General features: G+C 46.3%; 1 protein-coding gene across 7 annotated transcripts in view; it reads right to left on the reverse strand.

Annotated features, from left to right (window-relative positions):
• PPFIBP2 (PPFIA binding protein 2) overlaps positions 1-25,646 on the reverse strand; it is a 167,559-nt gene that overhangs the window by 2,784 nt on the left and 139,129 nt on the right. For 6 of the 7 annotated variants that reach the window (XM_062196568.1, XM_062196566.1, XM_062196563.1 and 3 more), the window contains 12 exons: positions 25,427-25,484; positions 24,456-24,497; positions 18,282-18,420; positions 16,522-16,663; positions 15,763-15,891; positions 5,287-5,437; positions 4,912-5,023; positions 4,565-4,653; positions 4,074-4,196; positions 2,891-3,016; positions 2,029-2,217; positions 872-1,048 (listed from right to left, as the gene is read on the reverse strand). In XM_062196568.1, coding sequence (XP_062052552.1) covers positions 872-1,048; positions 2,029-2,217; positions 2,891-3,016; positions 4,074-4,196; positions 4,565-4,653; positions 4,912-5,023; positions 5,287-5,437; positions 15,763-15,891; positions 16,522-16,663; positions 18,282-18,420; positions 24,456-24,497; positions 25,427-25,484 — 1,477 coding nt within the window. The remainder of the gene's footprint in view (positions 1-871; positions 1,049-2,028; positions 2,218-2,890; positions 3,017-4,073; positions 4,197-4,564; positions 4,654-4,911; positions 5,024-5,286; positions 5,438-15,762; positions 15,892-16,521; positions 16,664-18,281; positions 18,421-24,455; positions 24,498-25,426; positions 25,485-25,646) is intronic. The other variant, XM_062196565.1, reaches the window with a different exon arrangement.

Genomic DNA, 25,646 nt, shown 5'->3' on the forward strand with positions numbered 1-25,646 from the left:
GACACAGGACAAAGGCGCCCTGCAGTCAGGCTTGTGTGAGACTTGAGGCTCCCCTCTGCTTCAGGGAGGGAGGGAGTGCCTGAGGCATGGGGCCCCAGAACTCTGAAGGATGCAAGGTGTGTGTGGGGGCTCTTCACTCTACCCACGCCCAACCTCTGGCAAATCCTGAGTATGCCCCTGGCCAAGGACTCTGCTTGGTGCCACTGGCTCTCAAGCTGTGTGATCAGTAAGGATCCTTTGGCAGACACACCCAGCTCTCTTCCCCCAACCAGATTAAGGATATGTGGCACTTATTTGCTTTCTACATAAATATTGTTTTTATTACCAGAAGGAAGCGACCGCCTCTGTCATAAGGCACAACACAATTACACTGTCACCGCGGCAGAAATCCCTGCTGCTTGTTCCTTCGACCTTGGCCAAGACTCTGTGACCCACAGGCCTAAGGCACTTGAACTTTTCCCTCAACAAAAGCACAGGGAAGGAGCCTGAGGGTTGAGCCCCTTGGGATTGTCCATGGTCTCTGAACCTGGGTCCGAGTTCACGTGTTTCCACTGGTGCTGGAGATGGGCATTAAGAATTACTAAAAATGTCTGTAAAAGCATCTTTAGGAGCCTTTCCTCCTGAGTCCACCTTTGGTGACAGTCCCCAAAGGAGCTTGGCTCCTTTGCAGAGGGGTAACTCCAGAGTCTGGCCACCCTCGGGGCCGGAAGAGAGTCTTATCCGGGGGGATGCAATTGCTGGAATGTTCTCTGCAAGTCATGCACGTGTGCAGGGGGTGAGATGCAGTTACATGGTGACACACGCAGTGTTACTGTGAGCTCTCAGGGTGCACACGGGGCAGGTGACAAGGGCATCAACTAATCTGTCCCACCTGGTCCAGCCCATCCAGTTCAGGGGAATCAAGGGGACTGAGGCCCCGGTAGCCACTGTAGACTCTATGACTGTCACCGACGCCAACACTGGGCTCCATTGGGCAAATGTAGTCTGTTGATTCATCAAACTTCTTTTTTCTTATGTTTCCGAAATGTGAAAATCCTAGTTTCTTTGGCTGAAACAGAACAAATGCAAGATTTTGAGAAGCAGATGACCAAGGCAGTGTGCAGAGATAACCTATGATGTTATTTAAAAGTGGGCCCAGAAGAAAGGAATAAGCTAAACTACTTCTAGAAAAACAGAAGAGAATAGAACTCCCATAGGCAGCTTCTGTGCTGGGGAAAGGCTCCTCCAAGACCCTGTGCCTGAAACTCATGCCCTGCTGCCCCAACAGATGGACGAGGAGTCCCTGCAGAATGTCACGGTTGGTACTCATGCTGAGCAAGAGTACTTGCCTCACCACCGCTGCCGGCACCACACAGGGGAACACTTGCTTCCCCTCTATGCACCTGTGCCCTTGAGAGCCACACTGGATGGCCCCAGCTTGGCTTTCCTCCTTGCCTGAGTTTGCCCAGCACTGTCTGGTTTCACTCCCCAGTCACTTGCTGTCCTGCTCTCCTAGGAAGGATGTCTGGTTATGAGACATAGCTGGACCTGCAGTGCCAACATGCTACCAGGGGCAGGCCCAGCCTGGCCTCCAGAGACTGTCTGTAGGCCTGTGGTCAGAGAGGGACATGGCATTAGCACAATGTAGGCCAGGCAGGGGTACCTGGATGACTGGGAGATCTCCACACAGTTGCATGTTTACCAGCTCACAGGACAAGATAAGCAAGACCAAGAGCCCACAGCATGGGAGCACGCTGACAGGAGGCACTGAAGGGCACCTGGACTTTGCAAGATAAACCCCAGCAACACTGATGTGACGGATGAGCTCCCAGCCACCTATGAACTGATGCTTCCTTAATGTGGTTTCTGTGCAAAGAAACCAGCACTGTCTTCCTTGGACTCAACGACAGACAGTGGGACCTGCAGCAGAAGCTGAGGGTGCCCCTTGTCCAGGCTGCACCTGCTGGTGTGGCTCCCGATGTTGGGCCAGCAACATGAAGACCAGAAGGCAGGCCGCCAGGGCTGCTCAGAAAGGGTCTCACAACTCACCCGGACTTTGGCTGTGGTGGTCAGCGGTGTGTAAGCCGGGGAGGCCATTTTCTCACGCTTTTCCTGTTCAGCTTCGGGACCGATCAGGGCATTGAATTTGGTGGTCAGGTGGCGCCTGAGAAGCGTCTTTTGTGGAGGAATATTCAGAAGCATAGCCAGAGTGTCCCCCGTGAAACGTGGCTCCAGGATCTAAGGAGAAACATTAGACAAACTCGGCCGTGGCGACCGTTTGTGGGTGGCACTAGTGGGTGACACTGGGCAATCGGGAGCAGGGCTACAGCTTCTCCACCTCCTCTCTGCCCCATTCCCTTCTGTCTGTCAGGCACCAAGGCTGGCTCTGAGCGGACATCAGTCCATTTGTTGACCGGCCAACTCGTGCTCCCAGACCGGCAGAGAATGGGGCTCTCTTTGATAAATGTCACCTCCCAGAGTCTTCTCTGCATCACACCCAAGCCACCCTCCCTCATTGCCCCCTGGCTCTGCCACTTGACAGAGCTGAGTGGTAATAAGAGACCATCTCAGGGCAAGCAGGAAGTTATATTCTGATGGCCTGTCCCTTACATCCCCGGCCTCCATGTGCCTCTGGGAACAAGTAGAGCTGCCTTAGTTAAGGGTTAATCCTCCTGCAACCCCACTGTGGTGGAATCCTCTAGGTCTCTTGCTTCAGAAATCCTTCCACAAGCCATCTTGTTTCCATGAGGTTTATTAATTCTCAACCACAAATTATCAAACACTTGAGACTCTGAAGTATACAAGGGTTTCAGATAACCTGCATGGGATTTCTATCTGGTCCTTTAGAACTGAGTTTCCAAAGACTCCCACGAACACCAGGGCAGATGGGCATGCCCAAAGAGCCACTCACAATGAGACCTCCATGGACGCCACTCCCTCGAAGATTGGGGGCATACTCCGCCAGGTCCACTGATCGCAACCACTCCATCACCCTGTGGTTGGACCACTGCACCACTTCTGAAGGAGAAAGGTTACTCTGTGAGAGGGATAAGGAGAAGAAAGTTAGGCTTCACAAGGTCTCACCAATGGTCTTCTGTGGAGTCAGCCCCAGATGTCTCACCAGAAAAAAAGACCCCTCTGCCTAGTGACCCAGGGCAGCCAGATCATCAGCCTGAGAGCCTTCCCTGGGTCCAAGGGAGAGAGTTCTCACTGAATCCTGTGGGATCTTCCTGACTGAGATTTCTGAATCCAGAATTTTATTTCTCTCTCAATTTCTGGTTAACTTTGAGACAAATAAAGGAAGGCAAACAATTCAGTCATTCAAGGAGACAACAGAACTCTAAAGATGATGGTCAATTATGAACTGAGTTGTTTGCACATTTGTAAAAGATCTCCCTGGTGTGGCCAAATGTGTGAGGGAGCACACATTAAGATCAACATGCTCAGCATTGTGCCGGACACACACAAGGCATTCAACACAGATTTGATGAACAGGGAGAAACAGGAGATGGTGGGCAGAGGCAGGCATTTTTAATCCCTTAGGAAGCTGAGTTAATCTTTTTTTTTTTTTAATTTATTTATTTTTTTGAAAGGCAGAGTTACAGAGGGTCTGTGTACCTGGCCTGTAGGTCAGTTACTCTTGTACCTACAGATAAGGAAACCTACTGTGAAGTGCCTGGCTCCTTACTGGCCTCTCTCCCCTCACTCTCTTCTGGCTCTCCTCTCCTACGTCCACCTCGACACTCAACTTTCCACTGACTTTCCATTTCCCTCTCCTTGGCACCATTCCCTCAACTTCTTTAATGGTTATGATGACTTTGACAGACCTGTTGCTACTGCCTGCTAGCCAGCCCGCAGTGTGTGTCTCCCCAAGAGAGGGTGGCAGCCAGGAAGTCTAGGAGCTGCTAGGGGACACAAAAGACATGCATCCAAGGGAGTCTTTGGCACCACAAAGCACTAGCACAGGAGAGAATCCCACGTACTGAGGTCCAACGTGAAGCCATTTTGTGATGACGCTACCCTTGCTGCCTCACACCGCATACTGCAGGTGTCCTGGCTCAGGGCTACCTGGATAAAGGCCAGCCAGCCCTCACCTCATCCGCTGGTCGCCGGTGCAGGCAGTGCGGGTTGAACTTGTTGACATGCAGAACGTGAATGGCACACTTGATGCTGAGATGATGTAGCTGGCTGGTGACTTTTAAGAAGAGTAGATCATTCTGGAAGAGAAAGTTTGGCTGGTGAAGCAAAGTTGCCAACGGGAAGGTCTTTCCCAAACCAAACACAGCAAGTCTGAATCCAGAATCATGTTATCGTGTTGACTCCCTCATTTTCTGGTTAACTTTAGGTTGAACAAATGAGGGCATATAGTTCTCATTCAGGAAAGGGCACATGGACACACCAAACACTTTCTCATCACAAAGATTTCTATTCTGTTGCTGGGGACCTCTTACATGACAAATGATATAAATTCAAGGCTGTAAGAATATGAGGGAGGAGGTTGAGTTCAGTTTCAAGCACCACCACAGTTACAACTGAACTGAGTTCTCACAGGAACAATGGAAATATTTACAGAAAAAGTCCTCACCACAGTTAGATACTGCAGCATTCGTCCATCAACTCTGGATTCATGAAACTGGTCCTTGTACTGGGGTAAGCCTATGTCATCAAGCCACCCTGCAAAATCAGGACTCATGAGAATAGCAGAATGCGGATGCCTTGTGCTCCCATCCTGACTCCATCACCAGAAAAACCACAAAAAAACAAAAAACCTAGCCAAGCGTCATTTTGAAGTTTACTTCTATTCCCCAGAAGGTTTAGTAATCAGCTGCCTTTCATAACAAAAAAGCTGGCTTGAATACATTCAACAGTGAAAGACTTTACATTTTTGGGAACTGCCAGAAACCTACTTAATACGCATATGCCTGTCCTTACGTGTCACCCAGATGTGGTCTAGCAGCGCAGACTTCTCCTCCTGCTTGGTGTTGATGGCTTTCACTGCCAAAACCAGTTTCTTTCTGTGAAGTGGGTGCTTAATTCCTAGCTCCTGAAATTAGAGCAGGAAGACCACAGGTAGAACTCTGGCAGGTAGGTTGGCCCTGAGCAGATGCTGTGGCTCAGTGGAGATGCCGGGACTGGGTGGCAGTGCACCACTGCACAAAGGCCCAGGAGGTCAACCTTCAGTTCTGGGGCTCTCTCAGTCTCCTCTTCCTCTGTCCAAGCCCTTGTGTGTGGTGGAGAGGGACCCTCACCTCCCCATGCACTGGTCTGGGGAGAATGAGGATCTTCTCACCCAAGCTCAGCCCTTACCTTTTCCATGTCCTGAGGCGTGGCTGTCAGTAGTGTGTGGCCAGAAGTCACCCACTGCCTGGCAAAGATCACATACTGAGCCAGGCCGAAGTCCTCCAGCCACGCACATACTCGCTCTGTGCTCCACTGGGCAAAGGGGGCATTGGCGTCACTGGGAAGCAAGAAGACAGCAAGCTACTGTCAGCAGGCAAGCCTGAGCTTCTAAACATAACAAAGTCTCATGAGGAAGGGACTATTTTTTAATGAACTGTGGGATTGAGCTGAACAACATTTTATTACAACTCACCCAAATGAACTATACAGGCTGTAAAATTTCCTCACTAACACATGGTCTTAATTTCACATCTCCAGCTCCCTGGAGCATGGAGAGCCTAGACTATCCTCAGGAGTCTGCATTTCCGTGCCTCAGGTCCACGTATGCACACACATATCTCAGACTCGGAGTGTGGGCCTTTAGGAGGAAGACCCACAACTGAATAATAATCCTTCAACAAGGATCAACACTATTTTTAGGAAAACTCATAGAAAACTAGGAAGAGGATCAGTTCTCCAATATTAAAAAACAAAACAACAATGAAAAAAAAAAAATCCAGGGGCCAGCATGGTGGCGTAGCAGGTTAAGCCACTGCCTATGATGCTAGAAGTCCATGGGAGCACTGGTTTGAGTCCTGGCTCCATTTGTGATCCAGCTTCCTGCTAATGTGCTGGGAAAGCAGCAGATGATCAGGCCTTGGCTCCCACGTGGGAGACCCATATGGAGTTTTAGTTTTCTGGCTTCCGTCTGGCCCAGCCTGCGCCGTTGTGGCCTTTTGGGGGTGTGAACCCATGAATGGAAGATATTCTCCCCCGCCCCCCCCCCCCCCAGTCACTTTGCCTTTCAAATAAAATAAATCTTAGAAAAACAAAATCAAAGCATAAACTCCCTCAATCAACAATTAGCTAACACCTAATTTATCCATGAGACACTAGGGGTATCCACATTAAAGTCAGTAACATTAAAGTCAGTAACTCATTATTTTTTTTTTTTTTATTTTTGACAGGCAGAGTGGACAGTGAGAGAGAGACAGAGAGAAAGGTCTTCCTTTTGCCGTTGGTTCACCCTCCAATGGCCGCCGCGGTAGCGCGCTGCGGCCGGCGCACCGCGCTGTTCCGATGGCAGGAGCCAGGTGCTTATCCTGGTCTCCCCTGGGGTGCAGAGCCCAAACACTTGGGCCATCCTCCACTGCACTCGCTGGCCACAGCAGAGAGCTGGCCTGGAAGAGGGGCAACCGGGACAGGATCGGTGCCCCGACCGGGACTAGAACCCGGTGTGCCGGCGCCGCAAGGCGGAGGATTAGCCTGTTGAGCCACGGCGCCGGCCAGTAACTCATTATTAAAAATGAGTTCTAGTTCTCTTCTGATCCAGCTCTCTGCTATGGCCTGGGAAAGCAGTGGAAGATGGCCCAAGTCCTTGGTCCCCTGCACCCACATGGGAGACCCAGAAGAAGCTCCTGGCTCCTGGCTTTGAATGGGCGCAGCTCCAGCCGTTGCAGCCAACTGGGGAGTGAACCAGTGGCTGGAAGACCTTTCTCACTCTCTCTGCCTCTCCTTCTCTCTCTGTAACTCTGAGTTTCAAATAAATAAATAAATCTTCTTTAAAAAATAAGTACTAATAGCACTGGTCTGAGAGTTGAAGCTAGAATAGGAAGTAAAATAAAAATAATATATAGAGCTCTTACAAAGGTAAAAATTAGACAATTTTTCTTTTGATAGGATTGCCTACCTAGAAAATCTAAGAGAGCTCAACAAGGTAGCTAGTAATAAAACACAAACACAGACATGTACATAGCATTATATCATTTAAAAATTGAGGATTTTCTACATACCATCAATGTACAGTTAATCACTCTTGTTAAATACTTTTGGCAATGAAAATTACAAGATGTCTAGGAATTCCCTTAACAAGGAATGTGTGGGCCTTGTGTGACTGTGTGTGGGGTCTGGGGCAGGGGTGTGACAGGAGTAGGGTGATGTGCCAACTACAACACTCAACTGAGAAACAGAAGAAAAAAAAACACACATGAATAAATGAAGAGCAGATCATGTTACAGACACGATGACTTCGTATTGAAAGCCAGCCATTCTTAAATATGTCAATTTTTCATCTAAAGTGTGACTATAATGGAACACTCAAAATCTCTACAGTCTTTTCTAAGGGAGGGGGGGATCGACAAAACAACTATATATTTTTTAAGTAAATGGGGATTTACAGAAGACTAGATATTCAGAAACATCCCTTCCAGAAAGCACAAAGGACGGGTTCCAGGACACTCGACTCTATCCCACCAGATACCAAAACTCACAGGTGTTCAAGTCCCATATATAAGATTGTGTAGCATCTTTATGTAACCTACACATTTTCTCATACACTTTAAATCACCTCGAGGTTACCTGCAATATCTAATACAACTTCCAGGGAAACTACTGTTATGATGTAATATTTAGGGAATGTTGATAGGAAGTCTTAAAGTGTTCAGTATAGACAACCACCACCACTGTAAGCCTAGCTATATTTTGGTGCATGACTAGTTGAATCTGTACATGCAGAACCCACAGATACTTTGGATTAATAAGCTGGATTTAAAAAAACTTAAGGCCTGACTGAGCTATTCATAAAGTGAGGGCATTCCTTAAAAAACAAGGATAACAAGAAAGCACCAGTCTATAACAAATGCTAGAGATGATGTACACCCTGGGGCAGGTGCTAATCATGCATAGCCCAGAGCCCAGGCATTCATGGGTAATAAATAGGTAGTGACCCAGGTTTTATGAGATCTGAAACTTACCGAATGTGGGGTATTCACTTTAAAAAAAAAAAAGCATAAAACTTTAGTATAAAATTAGGAACCAAATGAATATTCATTTAGAATGAGAAAACTAATCGTAAAAAAATCACAAATTTAACCAAACAGAAAAACACCACAGAATCCAGAAAAAGTACTTTTATTAATTAATCCCTAGACATGCCCCTACAGAACTATTTTACTTTCATATTTTGAGTACATAATCTTTGATTGCTTCTTCACAATTCTATGTCCACAATTCTATACTATTCTCTATGAGAAAAGGTTGATTTGGTTTTTCTTCTAGCATGACTGATCAATATTTTTATTATGGTAGCCTAAAAAATGTTTCATTTTCACAATTTATGATTGGTATTGTAAAGTGCATTTTTAGAATCACTTAAATTTAGGAAAACCTCTTTTCTATGTAAGTGGTAAAACTACATAGTAGGGGCCAACACTGTGGCGTAGCAGGTAAGGCTGCCGCCTGCAGTGCTAGCATCCCACATGGGTGCAGGATCGAGTCCTGGCTGCTGCACTTCCGATCCAGCTCTCTGCTATGGCCTGGGAAAGCAGTGGAAGATGGTCCAAGTGCCTGGGCCCCTGCACCCGTGTGGGAGATCCAGAAAATCTCCTGGCTCCTGACTTCAGATCAGCACAGCTCTGGCCGTTGCAGCCATCTGGGAAGTGAACCAGTGAATGGAAGATCTCTCTCTCTCTCTCTCTGCCTCTGCCTCTCTGTGACTCTGCCTTTCAAATAAATAAATAAATCTTTAATTAAAAAAAAAAAAACTCCACAGTATTCAGGTTTTCTAGTGCTGTGGCTAATCTTAAACATTCTTTGAATTTAGCATGAACTTTAAGTTCTTTTGGGTGCTGCAAATGAATAAAAATTTCAATCAAGAAATTTCAGCCTTTGCCCAATGTGTTCACATAATTCACTTTGTATGAATAACTCTGGGAATGTATTAATTACTTCTGATTGACATTTATCTCTTGTTCTCACTGCTATTGGCATGATTTGGAATATTTCTGCTTATAATTTCTTTTTTTAAAAGATTTATTTATTTGAAAGGCAGAGTCAGAGAGGCAGAGGCAGAGAGAGAGAGAGAGAGATCTTCCATCTGCTATTTCACTCCCCAGATGGCTGCAACAGCCAGAGCTATGCCGATCTCAAGCCAGGAACTTCTTCCACGTCTCCCACATGGGTGAAGAGACCCAAGGACTTGGGCCATCCTCTACTGCTTTCCCAGGCCATAGCAGAGAGCAGCACTGGAAGTGGAGCAGCTGGGACTTGAACTGGTGCCCATATGGGATGCCGGTACTGCAGACAGCAGCTTTACCTGCTACCCCACAGTGCCGGCCCTCTATAATTTCTTTCATAATAGGAAAATAATTTCTAATTTCAATGTTCACCTTATTATTTTTGTTTCACATAAAATTGGGTTTTTATTTCATTTATTTTCTTGTTCCTGGAAGTTGAGAAAACACCAAACATACTTATTTAAGAAGGATATTTCAGTTCTAAGGTGAAATAAGTGTTTTTGAGATTTTAATTTGAAAACCTCTGTCTTGTGCAGTCCTGGTCCTCATCTTCAGTAGTTCTCACATTTCCTGTTTGGTGCACCCCTCCTTCTCCTCCTAAGCCTGATGTTGTTCCCAGAGTATCAGATCCAGCTTCTGTACCTCCTCAGTTTCTCTCAACACCAGGGTCTCCCATATCATCAGCCACAGTCATGGTTAAACATGCTAAAAAATTATTTAGTGATGACAGGGAAGGTACCTTTCACATATAGTCACACCTCGTGTTTTATTGACGTGTTCCGAAACGCCTTTCCAAATTGCAACTAAAATTACCTGAGATTTAGCAGATACGCCGTTCCATTGGTAAGGGAAGAGCACATGGCACAGTTATAACGGTATTTACTTCATTAGCCAATCCTGGCAGGAGAGAATTTCAAACCAAATCCCCTGCTTAAAATTTTGTAGATCTCATGACTGGAAAGAATTTCCATACACTAGCGTCTGGATTTCTACATTCCATATATATATATATTTTTTTTCTTTTTTTCCTGCTACTTGTATGTAGTGCTGGAAGACACATTTGTACTGGGACATGACCTCTGGTGGTGCATCAGTGCTGGGAAATCAGAACAATGGGAAAAAGGAATAACCCTGGAAATGCTTTGTGTGCTAGGACGGCTAGTTGACTAAGCCTAATAAAATAAACATGCAATGACTGCAAACCACATATACACATTACACTGAACCCAAACTAAATGGATCCCCACCTAACTTTCCCTCAGGCAGTTCCCCAAAACCCCCATGTCTACTCCAACATCATCTAACAGAAGGAAAATTACAGATCAAGAGAAAAGTTGAACTAAAAAGAGCCAGCAGTCTTTAAAACAGCTTTGTTTAAAATATCTTATTTATGTGAAATTTTCAAAACACCTGGCCCTGTCAGTATACAGACTGGACCTTCTCTGGACCTCATAAAAGTAAGGGCCCTGGAAGCTTAACCTTCCTTATGGTACTAGGAAGCTGATTCTGCCCATGAATGTGCGGAAAAGGCAATAAAAACAGGCCTGAGGAGGGGAGGCGGCTGACTAGAGACCTGTCAGGAAGGGCAATCCACTCCGATCAGCTCAGAAAACCCTTCCAGACAGAGGGGAGATCTAGCCATGTGGCTCTAGAACCTGCTGGCTTCAATATTACACTACTGAATTTTTCTTGAAAAAAGAAATTAAAAAGAAGAACTCCCGTATTAAACTCACATAATAAAATCTGTCCCCAAATAGATTAAACAGTTTTTACAAAACATGGAAAAAATTTAAAATGATCAAAGAAATCACAAAGGAATCGTTGATGACTCTCATTATACATGAACATAAAAAGTCCATATATCAAAGTATACAAACAGAAGTAAAACTCTGCCATAAACTTAAAAAATACTATGTCAAAACTGATCAACTAGGGGCCAGCACTGTGGTGCAGCGGGTAAAGCCTCCACCTGCAGTGCCAGCATCCCATATGGGCACTGGTTCGAGTCCCGGCTGTTCCACTTTCAATCCAGCTCTCTGCTATGGCCTGGGAAAACAGTAAAAGATGGCCCAAGCGCTTGGGCCTCTGCACCAGCATAGGAGACCCGGAATAAGCTCCTGGCTCCTGGCTTCCGATTAGTGCAGCTCTGGCCACTGTGGCCATCTAAGGGAGTGAACCAGCAGATGGAAGATCGATCTCTCTCTCTCTCTCTCTCTCTCTCTCTCTCCCCCCACTGTGGCCATCTAAGGGAGTGAACCAGCAGATGGAAGACCTCTCTCTCTCTCTCTCTCTCTCTCTCTCTCTCTGCCTCTGCCTCTCTGTGACTCTGCCTTTCAAGTAAATAAATAAATCTTTAAAAAAAAAAAAAACTGATCAACTATGACTTAATGTCTTGGTCTGTAGAGAAGAGATATTTATGAGAAAGATATTAATAATTAAATAAAATGAGCAAAATATATAGATAACTCACAAAAGAAGAACTCAAATGACAAACATGAAAACTAAATTAGCAATATAAGTGTAATTTTGTGGAGGTCTGTAGAAGTTGAGAAACGTGAATAAAGAAGAGTTTAAATACTAAATGCTGACAAGGATGTGGTTGTGCAGGTACTCTAGACTGACTGGAATGGAAATCAGTAAAACTTTACCTGTGGCAAAAGACAATAAAATTTTCCTTCCATAATCTGAGAGAATCCCTATAAAATGTTATTATCAAATATTCCCTATTTTTTCAAAATCGCTTCATTGAAAAAAAAAATTGCAGCTGGAGGCTTTCAGTGACAAAGGACTTTTCCTAAAGAATATTAGTGACAATATTTTCAGACGGTTATACACCTAGATAGTAACCACATAATTCCATCAAATTTCTCTTACAAGTAATAAGGCCTTTCTTTTCCACCAGCAAACTCATTTTTGTTAGCACAAGCACACTTAAGAGAAATACAACAATCTCATTAAGACTTCTTCATTGGCATTCTCTTTATCATCTGTTGTTATGGTTAACAAAGCACAAAGACATGCAAACAAAGCAGCCCTGTGGCTGGAACTGCAGTTTTTCCCTTTGGTAAGAGAAAGCTCCTGACATTGGTTACCCCAATCCCAGAGTGACTGGAGGAATGCAAATGGACTCCCTATCCACATAGTTAACCCTAGGACAAAGGCCCAAGGGGGCTAGGAAAATTCTTCTACCCAGACCCAGGGATTCCCTTCTGGAATCAGTATGTAAAGAAATAGCCAGAAGTAAAACAAAGACAAATCATTCAAGCTTCCTGGAACTTGTTTGTTTGTTTGTTTCTTTTTTTTTTTTTTTTTTTTTTTGACAGGCAGAGTTAGAGAGAGAGAGAGACAGACAGAAAGAAAGGTCTTCCTTTCCGTTGATTCACCCCCCAAATGGCGGCTATCGCTGGCGTGCTGCACCGATCCAAAGCCAGGAGCCAGGTGCTTCCTCCTGGTCTCCCATGCGGGTGCAGGGCCCAAGGACTTGGGCCATCCTCCACTGCACTCCCAGGCCACAGCAGAGAGCTGGCCTGGAAGAGGAGCAACTGGGACAGAAACCGGCACCCCGACCGGGACTAGAACCCGGAGTGCCAGCGCTGCAGGCGGAGGATTAGCCTAGTGAGCTGCGGCGCCGGCCCTGGAACTTAATTTCTTCCAACTCAGAACAATCAAACACTAATATCTAAATTTAAAAATTACAAATTAAAATATCTAATTATGGAATATATATATGCATATGAAATTGTGGAAAATATATAAGCTTTCTATAGTTTACTTTTTTTTTTCCCAATGCTTGCTTGTAAAGTTTATTGACAACTGTTTGGTCCCAACACACAAAACAGCACTTGAACCACAAAAAAAGTGTTCTAACAAAGGAGACAGTTAAGAAAAAACATGTCTTCCACCAAGCCCATTTATGGTTCCCTTTCTATTGGCTCTGAATTGGTCTCTGACTTCTCAGACCATGTCCTAGATTCTCTGGGCTCTGACACATCTGCTGAGCATTTCCATATGTGATTACAGACATAACCACTGCCGTCCTGGAGGCTGGTGAAGCCTGTGCAGAAGGGAAACGTATTCTCACCTTTCTTTTCAAGGTACCCAGAGTATGACAGGTCTAGGAATACCCAGCACATCATCATTGGATCTGGTAAAGTCGTAGGTCTCATACAATGGGAGGACCTGGTAGAGCCAGGGTTGGCAAGTATCACACCCACGTGCGAAATAAGCCGAGGCTCCTTTCCTTCTGCTGGAACCTAGATTGCACTGTTTCTGAAAACTAATATTTCAGGTGTGTGTACCTTATCTGTACTGTGCACTGGTGGATGGCAATCTTGAAGGGACTAACTTAAGAATTAAACCCTATTTTTCACCTTTCGGTTATATTTAAAACGCAACAATCCATTCCACAGAAGGCCCTCTGAAGAACTGGTCCTAGCTGAGCCACTCAAAGGCTAGCAACTATTCTGCTGCAGATGATGGTTAATAGGGTCTGCCGGCTGGGAGGAGAGGATATGTAAAACAGTTTCCCAGAAACACTCTTTCTCCAAGCAGGGAGGGAAGGAAAGAGAGTTCAGGGCAGTAAGTTGAAAGTATTCACCGGGGACACCTCTGGACAAGCTAAATGTTTTTTATGCTTTTTTTGTCAGTGCATGATGGGAACAGTTGTGTGGAACTTAAACCATTTTGATTGCAGCACCACACATCCTTTCACAGTCCCTTTTAGGTAACGCCCTTCAGTAAAGTCAGGCACAGTTGGGTGATAAGGCACGAGGGCCCTTTGTAGGAGTCTGTGTGGAAGGAAGGCGCTGGCCTGATGGCCCCAAGTAGATGAGAGAATGTGGACGGCAGACAGCTCATGTAATCCTCAGAAGAACTTTGGTGAAATACCTCGTTTTCATTTACAATCCACAAACAAGGAAACGGAGCAATACAGAAGAGATAGAAACGCACACATGCATGCACACTTGGCTTAGGACTTGCAGCTCAGAAGTGACTGACCAGAGATTCCAACCCAGCTCTGGGATTCTAGAGCCCATACTATTTATTTATCTATTTTAATTTCAGAGGCAGAGACAGAGAGAGAATGTGAGTTGCTATCCACTGGTTCACTCTCCAGATGCCTGAAGTGGCTGGGTCCGGGCAAGGCTAAAGCCAGGAATTCAGTCCAGATCGTCCATGTTGTTGCCAGAAACTCAATTACTTAGCTGAAACTGCCTCCCAGGGTTTGCATGAGCAGGAGCCAGAACTTAGAATGCAATCAATGTAGTCCATGTGGGATGTGGGTACTTAACCAATGTCTTAACCGCTGGGCTAAACAACCACCCCAGAACGTGTATTTATTTATTTATTTATTTGACAGGCAGAGTTAGACAGTGAGAGTGAGAGAGAGAGAGAGAGAGAGACAGAAAGAAAGGTCTTCCTTCTGTTGGTTCACCCCCCAGCGGCCGCTACGGCCGGTGTGCTGTGGCCGGCGTACTGCGCCGATCCGAAGCCAGGAGCCAGGTGCTTCTCCTGGTCTCCCATGCGGGTGCAGGGCCCAAGCACTTGGGCCATCCTCCACTGCACTCCCGGGCCATAGCAGAGAGCTGGCCTGGAAGAGGGGCAACCGGGACAGAATCTGGCACCCCAGCTGGGACTAGAACCCGGGGTGCCGGCGCCGCAGGCAGAGGATTAGCCTAATGAGCCGCGGCGCCGGCCAAGAACGTGTATTTTTAACAGCTGCACCAGAACTTCTGAATCCAGTGTGCAAAGGCATTGCTGAGGATGAGTTACAGGTGTGCAGAGCTACTGCTGGCATTCAGAAAACGATGCCTCAAAAGACTGGCACTGTGACCCAATGACAGGCTTTAGAACCAACCTCAGAATCAAGATTTCTCTGACCTTCCCTTGTTTACCTTCCTCCCAGCACAGCGAGAGGCTTTCTGTGAAGTTCCTTATCTGTCTGAAGTCTGAGCCCAAAAGGAAGAAAACAATTCCCTCTGGTCCCTTGCCTGAGCTTTTCATCAACTAAACGTATCACAAGAAAAAGACCGAAGTCTGTCAACACACCTGGCAATACCTTCCCCACACATTATTGTTCTCTACTTTCATCCTATAATTTACAAACACTGTCCATTTTGTGGGCCATTGTATGTTCTCCAAACCCTTCAAAACCATTTCCTGCCCCCATGACAGTCTCTGTTCTCCCGTGCCTACAGAGAAAGTGGTACACAAACATCTGAATAATGAGCCTAACCCAGTGGCTACCTACACTTCTGCAATTTTCCCCAGAGCACATTAATAAAGTTGTATACCTTTTCTCCTATTTGATCATTGTCAGTTTATTCCAGCGAACCTTCAGAGGATGCAGGCTCTGTGCCTACAGGTATTGAGGTGCTCAGGGAGGCCCTAGGGCTCCGAAATCTCCAACTGTATGATGCCTCTTGCCTTCACCTCTGTGTATCATGAGCATGAGCAATGCCTATGTGTGTCAAGTGGGCAAGTTGAGCAGTTCTGCACTAGGGGCTTCTGCCTTCCATCTCTGGAGATAGACATCCAGACCTCCTTCCTTACTCCACCTTGGCCAGGATTTTATAACATATCTTTGTAGATGGACTGGAGGGGGCCTTACCTTTTCTGTCCCTTGGAGTCTCTGGTCCTAGAGAGCCTTGGCCCTGCAGTTGCCCGGAGTCCACCTCGTCGAAACTCTGCCATCCCTGGTGCATCAGTGTTGAAATTTCCTGACTGAGTTCTTCGGATTCTGAGTGGAGAGAAATCCACAGAGACTGTGAGGGAATGGATGCAGGGCACCCCTTCCCGTGAAGGGCCTTGAGGGCCAGACGTTGGGCCCCAAGATGTCCAGTGCCTCCCTAGAGGTCAAGGTTCACAACCCATAACAGTTCTTCCATCAGACTCAAGCCTCAATTCTAATCCTGCCTCTGACACTGGGGCACTCCCATGAGGGCCAAAATCAAAGTCTATGCCTGGTAAGAGGCCCTACTTTCTGCCTCATTTCACAGACTAGATCAGTTGGGCCAGCAAGTAGTCAGTTTTCTGTATTCAAAGATTTCTTAAGTCACAGATTGACCCTTAAGAAGGAAGAATCCAGACTCATCCTCAAGTCCATGTAAGGTAACCAAGAATGTGCTTAGAGTATGTGGGATGAGTTCATCCCTATAATGAATAATATGTAAGACAACTGGTTATATTTAGTGAGTATCTTTCATACTTGTTGACCCTGAACAATATCTCAAAATATTCTCTTTAAACATGACTGCTCTGTTTTTACTGTTGTTTCTATGTCTGGTGGACTAGGGGCTTACAAAGACTCTTTTCCCAGTCAAGAAAATTAACTCCAGACATACAATTAAGATCATCACCACCAACTTACTTTCCCCAGAATTTCTTGATGCCTTTGGGGCTCCGTTTGCCATCTGGTGTCAGGGGAGACTGGGGTCCTGACTCAGTACCCGATGATGTGGATGAGAGGTCATTGGCCATGGCAGTGTCATCCCAACCACTTTCTGTGTCTCCTGAGGTTGAAAGGATGCAATGATATGGGAATGAGAGTAAGGGACATGGCCTTAGGGACCCTTCTCCCCCAAGCCTGGGCCATCCTTCAGTGGGAGTCCAGAAGAATCTGCCCAGTTCTACCTTTAGGGCATAACTTCACACCAAGACCCCACAGACCACCAGGGACTCAGGCACACTCCAGGTTTTCTCTCTGAGGAGTTAGTGAGCTCAGTGTTTCAAAACTGGGTCAGCTGATGTCTTCACATTCTAAGGGCTTGGAATCCAAGTGCTTGTGGATGATTCCAACAAGGAGCTCACTCCCTTTTCTCAGAGAGAGATGCAGGAATGCAGGCAGGAGGGGACCAAGTGTTAGGGTAGGGAAACAAAGGCATTCTCACTCTCCACCTCACCTGGTACAGGTACAGTACCTAATACGGGGGCACTGGCACTCCTGCCACGATCTCCAGCCAACCAAGAAGCAGAGAAGCCACATGAAGGAACAAGAGAGGCCAAAGTCCAGCCCAACAGTTATGGGGGAAGCAAAGAAATAAACAAAAGAGAATCATCGAGCAAGAGAGAACAACTCAAACAGAAAGGAAAATAATCCCATGAGGAAAAGGACGGGTAAGTGGTCACTGAGTTGGCCCATCGGGTCAAGTGTACTGAGAGGAGGCCTCATGTGAGGGAACCAAAAGCTCTTGGTGTTACTTTGTGGCAGGCTGAGGTGTCCACATACAGGGAGAGAAAGGGGAAAAAGATGAACCCACTTGGCTATATGCACTTCTTATGTGGGTGCCAGGGTTCACTCAGCTCAGACTAGAATGAGACAAAGCTGTGAGTCCAGTCCAAATGTCATTGGTCACACTCATTCAATAGTTTATCTGGAGCTTTTGTAGCCAAAGGCAGACTTGGCCTTTATGAAGTTCCTGGGCTGGCCCAGGGAACAGCTTAGGCTGAGGAGTCAGGGTAAGGAGAACTCTTCTCAGACCAGAACATTCCCTTTTGAGCCCCGCTGAATTTGCTGCTGCTGCTGTTGGGGGAAAGACAATCTATTCTGAAAATGATGAAAAGCTGTAAAGACCTCTGTGGTTTCAGGTCCCCATCACCAAAAGGATACCTGTGGCCTTACATCCTTGCTCCCTGGCCACTGACGCCTTTGCCTAAGGAAATGCTCTCACTTGGAAGAGCGCATACTATCATCCTACTGGGAATAGGGAGGCTGTAGAGAAGACAGAGACAGGAGAGAGAGATCAGAACGACAGAGGGAGGAGGAGACACGGGAAGGGTGGAAAGGGGTGTTCTAAGAGGGAGGGAAAAGAGGAACCCTGGGAAAGGCAGGCAGGGGTTCAAGAGAGGTAGAATAGAAGATGGGAATTAGAGTGGAGTAACCGCAGCTGGAAACAGGATATGCTCACAGCCTGGTTTTCTGGGACGCTGAAGTGTTTACCTTAGAAAATAGCTTTCCCAGATACACAGCCTCTAGAAGTAGGACCACCCTGAAGTCCAACTTGTCCCAGCGCCCACCCCCTTTGTTCTCCAGCTGTGGGCCGTGGCAGTAGGTACTGGGATTTCACATAATGATTGGAAATATCAAGGCTGCTGCTCCGGAGGCCACCGGCCCAGGGGCTGGACACTCACTCAGCTTCGGCAGGCTGCTCCCTGCGGCGTCAGACTGGGAAGCGGTGGAAATGGATTTGGTAGCGTCTCCATTGGGTGTGGCTCCTGAAAGCTTCCCAGGTAACGTTGGGTATTTGTGGTCTGTGTGAAGTGGGTTATCCTGGTGGGAGAGGAGAGGGAGAGTTGGCTGAATTAATCCTCAGTCCCAGACTGAATCCCAGTTAGGAAATCTTTGGATACACGAGCCATTTGCACTTAGGTTGATTCACAGATCTTTCAAAGATCATTTAGGGCAGGCGAGGGGACCAGAGTTCTGAAAAATGAAGAGACTTGCCCCAAGACCACAGACTGAGACAGGGACAGTTAAGCCCAAATCCAGGGCTGACTACAGTTGCCTCTAAGCAAGAAGTAGAGGTGTCTTGCAAAGCGGTATAAGAAAAAGTTCACAGAAAATGTACATTATTAAAAAAGCCATGGATGAGTTTTAAAGAAAAATGTTTGCACCAAATAAACACACTTTAATTCCATTTTCCACAAACTTTTTTGAAGCACCCTTACCTATATGTGTATATGCTCATACACACATGCACAATACCACCAGAGAAGACTAAGGTCAGTGTGGTCTGAGTTTCCCTGCTCTCCAGACTGGTATTTCAGGCCAGGGCAGCTTTCTGCAGGGGTTGGCCAAAGGTATAAATTGTATGGCTCTCATCTAAACAAAGGCTATGCTATGTCACAAGGATTAGCGTGTACATTTGAAGCAGCAGAGACAATGTCTGTATTGTGTTAACAGTTTTTCTAGAAAACATAATGTTAAAGCAAACCAAAGAAAGCACATACTTGGGAGAGATAACAACAGGAAGTGGGCTACAGAGCTACATGCCAGGGCCAGTGCTGTGGTATAGCAGGTAAAGTCACCATCTGCAGCACCAGCATCTCATATGGATAAGGATTCCAGTTCTGGCTGTTCTACTTCTGATCCAGCTCTCTGTTAATGTGCTTGGGAAAGCAGTCGAAGATGGCCCAAGCACTTGGGCCTCTGCACCCACATGGGAGACCCAGAAGAAGCTCCCGGCTTTGGACTGGCCCAGTTCCAGCCATTGTGGCCATTTGGGGAATGAACCAGTAGATGGTGCACCTCTCTGTCTCTCCCCCCCTATCTCTCTCTAACTCTGCCTTTAAAATGAACAATCTTTTAAAAAAGATTTTATTTATTTATTTGAGAGGTAGAGTTACAGTCAGACAGAGGGAGACAGAGAGAAAGGTTTTCATCTGCCGGTTTGCTCTCCAAATGGCCACAATGGCTGGAGGTAGGCCGATCCAAAGCCAGGAGCATGGAGCTTCTTCCAGGTCTCCTATGCAGGCACAAGGGCCCAAGTACTTGAGCCATCTTCTACTGGTTTCCCAGGCCATAGCAGAGAGATGGATTGGAAGAAGAGCAGCCAGGACTAGAACCGGCACAAATATAGGATGCTGGCATGCTACAGCACTGGCCCCTAAATAAATAAATCTTAAAAAAAAAAAAGAGCTACATTCTAACGAGAATTCCCTAAGGAACTTAGGATAATCATCTGCATGAGATACAGTTTTAATGCTATAGACCCTTTACTTGGACCTTGGCCATGAAAAGGGTCCTAAATGAACAAGCTGATTGGTAAAAGAAGCATTTAATCGGTCAAGAAGCATATAATGGTCCCTAAATCTGCAAACCTGAGGGGAAAACATTGTGAGAATGAGAATAAAAGAAAAGAGAATTTGAAGCAATTTCACCAGAAAAGCAGCAGGAAGACACATTTCAAAACTGGCAAGTCAGAACAGAAATGGAAGACTTGCCATGACTGAGACAGGTTTTGAAATTTCATTTAGCTAAGGGTTAAATGTCTAAAACACTTCGGAATTCAGCTTAGCTTATAAATGAAAGTCTTAGAAACCAAACTTCAGTTCATTCATTGAATATTAAACATAACCCCATACAAACAATTGCATAAAGGAGAGAGATGAAATCACTAAAGAACTGACCAGTGACACAGAAGTAATGAGAATCTTAAAGGATGAAGACTCTGAGATTTTCAAGTTCATGATGACCCAAGATGTAGATTTTGGACATGATCAAACATATGGTCAATTGGCCGGCACCGTGGCTCACTAGGCTAATCCTCCACCTGCGGTGCCAGTACACCAGGTTCTAGTCCCGGTGGGGGTGCCGGATTCTGTCCCAGTTGCTCCTCTTCCAGGCCAACTCTCTGCTGTGGCCCAGGAAGGCAGTGGAGGATGGCCCAAGTGCTTGGGCCCCTGCACCCGCATGAGAGACCAGGAGGAAGCACCTGGCTCCTTGCTTTGGATCGGCGCAGCATGCCGGCCGTAGCAGCCATTTGGGGGTGAACCAACAGAAAGAGGATGACCTTTCTCTCTGTCTCTCTCTCTCTCTCTCACTGTCTAACTCTGCCTGTCAAAAACAAAAACAAAAACATATGGTCAAAACCAATATTTCCAAATGCTAAGCCCTGCACTGGATGCTCATATTTACCTGGGGCACTTGCAGAACCAACATCAATTTCAGGTTCCTCCCCAGTCCCACGATCAGCCTCTCTGGATGCACAGCCCAGAGGTCTCTTTTTTTTTTTTTTTTTTTTTCAGTTGTATGATTTATTCAATCATTCATTTGAAAGTCAGAGAGAGAGAGAGAGAGAGAGAGATAGGAATGAAAGAACTTATATTTGCTGGTTCACTCCCCAAAGGCCCATAACAGCCAGGGCTGGGCCAGGCCCAAGCCAGGAGCCCAGAACTCCATCTGAGTCTCCCATGTGGGTGGTAAGGATCCAAGTACTTGAGCCATCATCTGCTACCTTTCCAGGGACATTGGAAGGAAGCTTGATGAAAAGTGGGAAGCCAGAACTGCGATCAGCACTCTGTGATTTGGGACATGGAATCCCAAGTGGTGGCTTAAACCTATCGTGCCACAATGTGCATCCCCAGGAATCTGTATTTTTAACAAGCATCCTAGATTATTATGACATACAGGCAGTGTTGGAAACACTGGCTATGGAAAGACCCTGTTCAAAAAGTTTAGAGAATGAAAGGCCGTGTTTCCAAGTTCTGTATTACATAGGAAATGCAGGAGGGAGAAGGGTTCTCATGAACACATTTCTGGTTGTGTCATCACACAGCTCTCCCAACACAGAGCAGAGACAGTGAAAGAACCTGGTGTGGGCCACCTGGGGAGCTCCCGCAGGAGCTGAGATGCAAAGAGAATATGCACCTAACAAGGGATGGGGTTCAGAACAGTTCAGTGAAAGGAAACAAGGGCGTCCGAAAGGCCTCTTTGAACTCTGTTCAGGTCAAGAAAGGAAAAAAAAAAAAAAAAAAGCTGGGAAGAACTCACTCACTGCTGGAGAAAGTAGTATGTTGTCAAGCATGACATGGAGGAAACAAGAGTGCTCAAACACAGCCTTGTCTCTCCTGTGTCCATGAAGAGTAACTCTGGCTATGGGGAACAGATATGGCAGCCATGGGAGCAGCACACAGCTGATTATCCAGCTGCTGTAAACTAGAAGGGAGCAGCCTGCCAGAGTGGAACAAGACCAGGCTTAGAGTCAGACATGGGTAAGGCTCTGTAGGCTCTCAGAACCTCTGCTTTATCATTTCTGAACAGGGAACAACAATCTCTGCCCCAGGACTGCCATGAAATAACCTATTCACAGAGCCTAATGCATAGTGGGCTGTGTGTGAACAGAATCACATAAAATATCACTGTCTTGAGTCCTAGAGTTACAGCAACATGGAGGAGCAGTGCCTAGATCAAGGAAAGTACAAGTCAGACTACATCTTGACGGTCACACTCAAGTCTGGCCCAGAGCACAACCTAAAGAATGCATTGAGAAGCTGGTGCTGATCCTAAGCTGACCAAATCAGAGCTCTGAAGACTGTGATCCATATACATAAGGGGATGTGCAGTCCAGAGAACAGAGCACTCAAAGGGAGCTCAAGGGAATTAAACTGCAGAGCAGTCAGGACTAGGGGAGACAGATTGACTCTAAAGGCTCCACAGAGAGAGCCAGGATCAGTGGATACACACTCTAGGGAGCACAGGGGACATGTCTAATAGAACTGGAAAAGATTCCAAGGGTGTCCTACAGGCTCTGGGTCACAGAAGGCAATGGTCAGACCCCAAGGTGAGGGGATGCAGCAGATAGATTCGTGTATCTGTGGGACAGTTCTGGGGAGGACAGTGGTATATGCGCATGTGAGTAGAGGGGTGGCCACATTCAATGAGTTGAGGTTGCACGAGATTGTGATTATAGTCAAAGCCATAAAAAAAAAAAAAATCAGTCTTTTAACCTGAAATTTTTTTCTTCATACACAGAACCACATCACTTGTATTCTTTGGTAATCAAATCAACATCTTAAGCTCGAGCCTGTGAGCTAGCTGTGCTTGCAAAGAAGCAGGAGTCGCTTACAGATGAACTTTAGAAGCAATATGCATCTGACAGGGTTAGGGGACTGCTGGGTGAAGGATGGAACAGAGCAGCCTCCATAGGAAGCTGAACTTTCAGTTCATCAGGGGACCTTTCAGTTTAACTTCAGGCTCAAAGGAATGTGTGTTCAGAGCACCTGGACAGGGAGGCAGACAGAGGACTTTTGCTCTATAATCCAGATAGTTTAACCAATAGCTGCTCCAATGAAACACCAACTACCATGAATATGGAAGTGCAGAGAAGCCTCTTCTATAGGTGTGGAGTGCAAGAAAGACTTTCCTCTTACACAGAGTTGCACAGGCAGAGATGCTCCATTCTGTCATATTAATATGAAATCATAAAGTGACCCTTGGGCAAGGCTGGCGCTGCGGCTCCCTTGGCTAATCCTCTGCCCGCGGCGCCGGCACCCTCAGTTCTAGTCCAGGTTGGTGCGCCACATTCTGTCCTGGTTGCTCCTCTTCTAGTCCTGCTCTCTGCTGTGGCCCGCGAAGGCAGTGGAGGATGGCCCAAGTCCTTGGGTCCCTGCACCCGCATGGGAGACCAGGAGGAAGCACCTGGCTCCTGGCTTTGGATTGGCACAGTGTGCCAGCCATGGCAGCCATTTGGGGGGTGAACCAATGGAAGGAAGACCTTTCTCTCTGTCTCTCTCACTAACTCTGCCTGTCCAAAAAAAAAAAAAAAATGACCTTCGGGCAAATGTCCAACTGCTGTGAGACCCTATGTCTCACATAGATGGCATGTCTCACATAGGTGGCAGAGGACACAGAAGGGACATGTCATTGGCCTCAAAATACATTTCCCATAAAATGCTTCCAATTGTGTTTGGGTGTGACTGAAATTCTGCTAATTATATAAGACTTCAGTTCATCATGAGGTCAACATTTGTACATGGACCTGGAAACTTAGTCCTCTTCTACAACAGGCTTCCTGGGAGAAAATCAGCTCTAATTAAAAAAAAAATTTTTTTTTTGGACAGGCAGAGTTGGACAGTGAGAGAGAGAGAGACAGAGAGAAAGGTTTTCTTTCTGTTGGTTCACCCCCCAAATGGTCACTACAGCCAGTGCGCTGTGCCGATCCAAAGCCAGGAGCCAAGTGCTTCCTCCTGGTCTCCCATTCAGGTGCAGGGCTCAAGCACTTGGGCCATCCTCCACTGCCTTCCCGGGCCACAGCAGAGAGTAGGACTGGAAGAGGAGCGACCGGGACAGAATCCGGTGCCCCAACTGGGATTAGAACCCAGGGTGCCGGCACTGCAGGCGGAGGATTAGCCAAGTGAGCTGTGGTGCCAGCCTCTAATGGAATTTTTTACAACATGACTTGTTCATTAGAGGGAGACTGAGTGTACTCTGTGTTTTGTAAGCATGACATATCAGCGCAAAAAGGATGAGAGCTGTCACAACCCTCTAATTGTGTGTTGAAGTCATAACATCCTCCTTTCCAGTAATTAAGTGTGGACTGCTTTGTTAAAGATTAATTTTTTTGCACTTACAAAATGGAGGTGATAATAATAAATCCTATCCTACATATAATGGTGGTAAAAGCACATTATACAGTTGGGTGACATAAAAATAAAGTGAGGAATAAGGTTGTATGTTTCCTCTTGCCTTCTTACTGCTTGTGATTAACATATTCTAAAGTTACAAAAGTTGCATCTTGCTAAATTAAAACACTCTAGAAAACAATGCAACCATAAATAAGTGATGGGGACATGAATTTAATGTACCTTGGATCCTGCCACCAGGGAGAGTTGGTTCCCATCGACACTCTATGGAGTGATAAGAAATGGTTCCAGTGATGTGGAGACAAAGAAACCTGTGTTAGTCACAAACAACATCTACCCAGGACCACCAGCCTGCTTCAATCCTCATCTGCATGTCAGAAAATCCCCATTCATGGGAAGAAACACGAGTCCTTTTCCAATCCCAGGGACAGATGTCCTGGGCAGTTGCCAGCAACGTGACCAGGGGGAGCAAGAGGCACATGACCGTGGGAACAAAGACACTGAATGAGTCTGTGGCTCCTGACTGGAGCTTATGCAGTTCTGGCTGGCACGTTGCTGGAGACCAGGGGAGGGTAGGCAGCATGGGCTCACTGAAGGATTTCTATCAGGGCAGGATTCCGTAGTGTCTCATGACTAAGCTCAACAGCCTTTGACCCTTCCTTTCTGCATGGAGTCCACCCACATGATCAAGGGCTACCCTCATATAAGGAGCCACAGAGCCCTTCTGTCTCTCCAGACTCTTAAAACAACTCCCAGTCCAATATTCTAAACTAATCCAGACCTTAATCCTGGGGTCATTTCCTTTACCCACATCACTTCCTCACTCCAAACCTCTGCAATGCCTCCAAGGGCCCTGGAGAAGTAGGAGAAGTATTTAAGATCTCTCCGGGTGTGATCTGATGCATGCCTCTTTGTCTCCTGCTCCCCACCATTTCCTAAAACCTGCCTGTGTCCCTGCACTTCCCCATGCCTTGGCCTAACGTAACTTCTCTCATGAACTCCAGGCAGCCATGCCTCTACAACGTCTTGAGCCAGAGCTGCCTGGTTTTCTCAAAATGTTCATGTGACTGCTGTCTCCCCAGTAACCGTAAAAAAGCTTCACAAAGTAGGGACCAAAACCTTGTCTCCATATCCCAGCATTGTGCTGGGCCTAAAGAAGTCAGTCATCCTAACAGATAGATGTATGAGCTGACCTTATCCATAGATTCACTTCTCAAGTCTTCTAGGCTACAGGAGAGTTTTCTCTGAGCCCTGGAGAAACCCAAAAGAAAATAAAGAAATAGTTACTAGAGAAGGAGGTACAGTACATGGGATCATTCACATTGATGACATTTCAAATGCTTAACCAGTAGTTTTTCTTAGGTTTAGGGACAAGGTCAGGAAAAACATCACCCTCTCACAACGGCCATTCTA

This window comes from Lepus europaeus, chromosome 7, assembly GCF_033115175.1.
Source record: "Lepus europaeus isolate LE1 chromosome 7, mLepTim1.pri, whole genome shotgun sequence".
Lineage (NCBI taxonomy): Eukaryota > Metazoa > Chordata > Mammalia > Lagomorpha > Leporidae > Lepus > Lepus europaeus.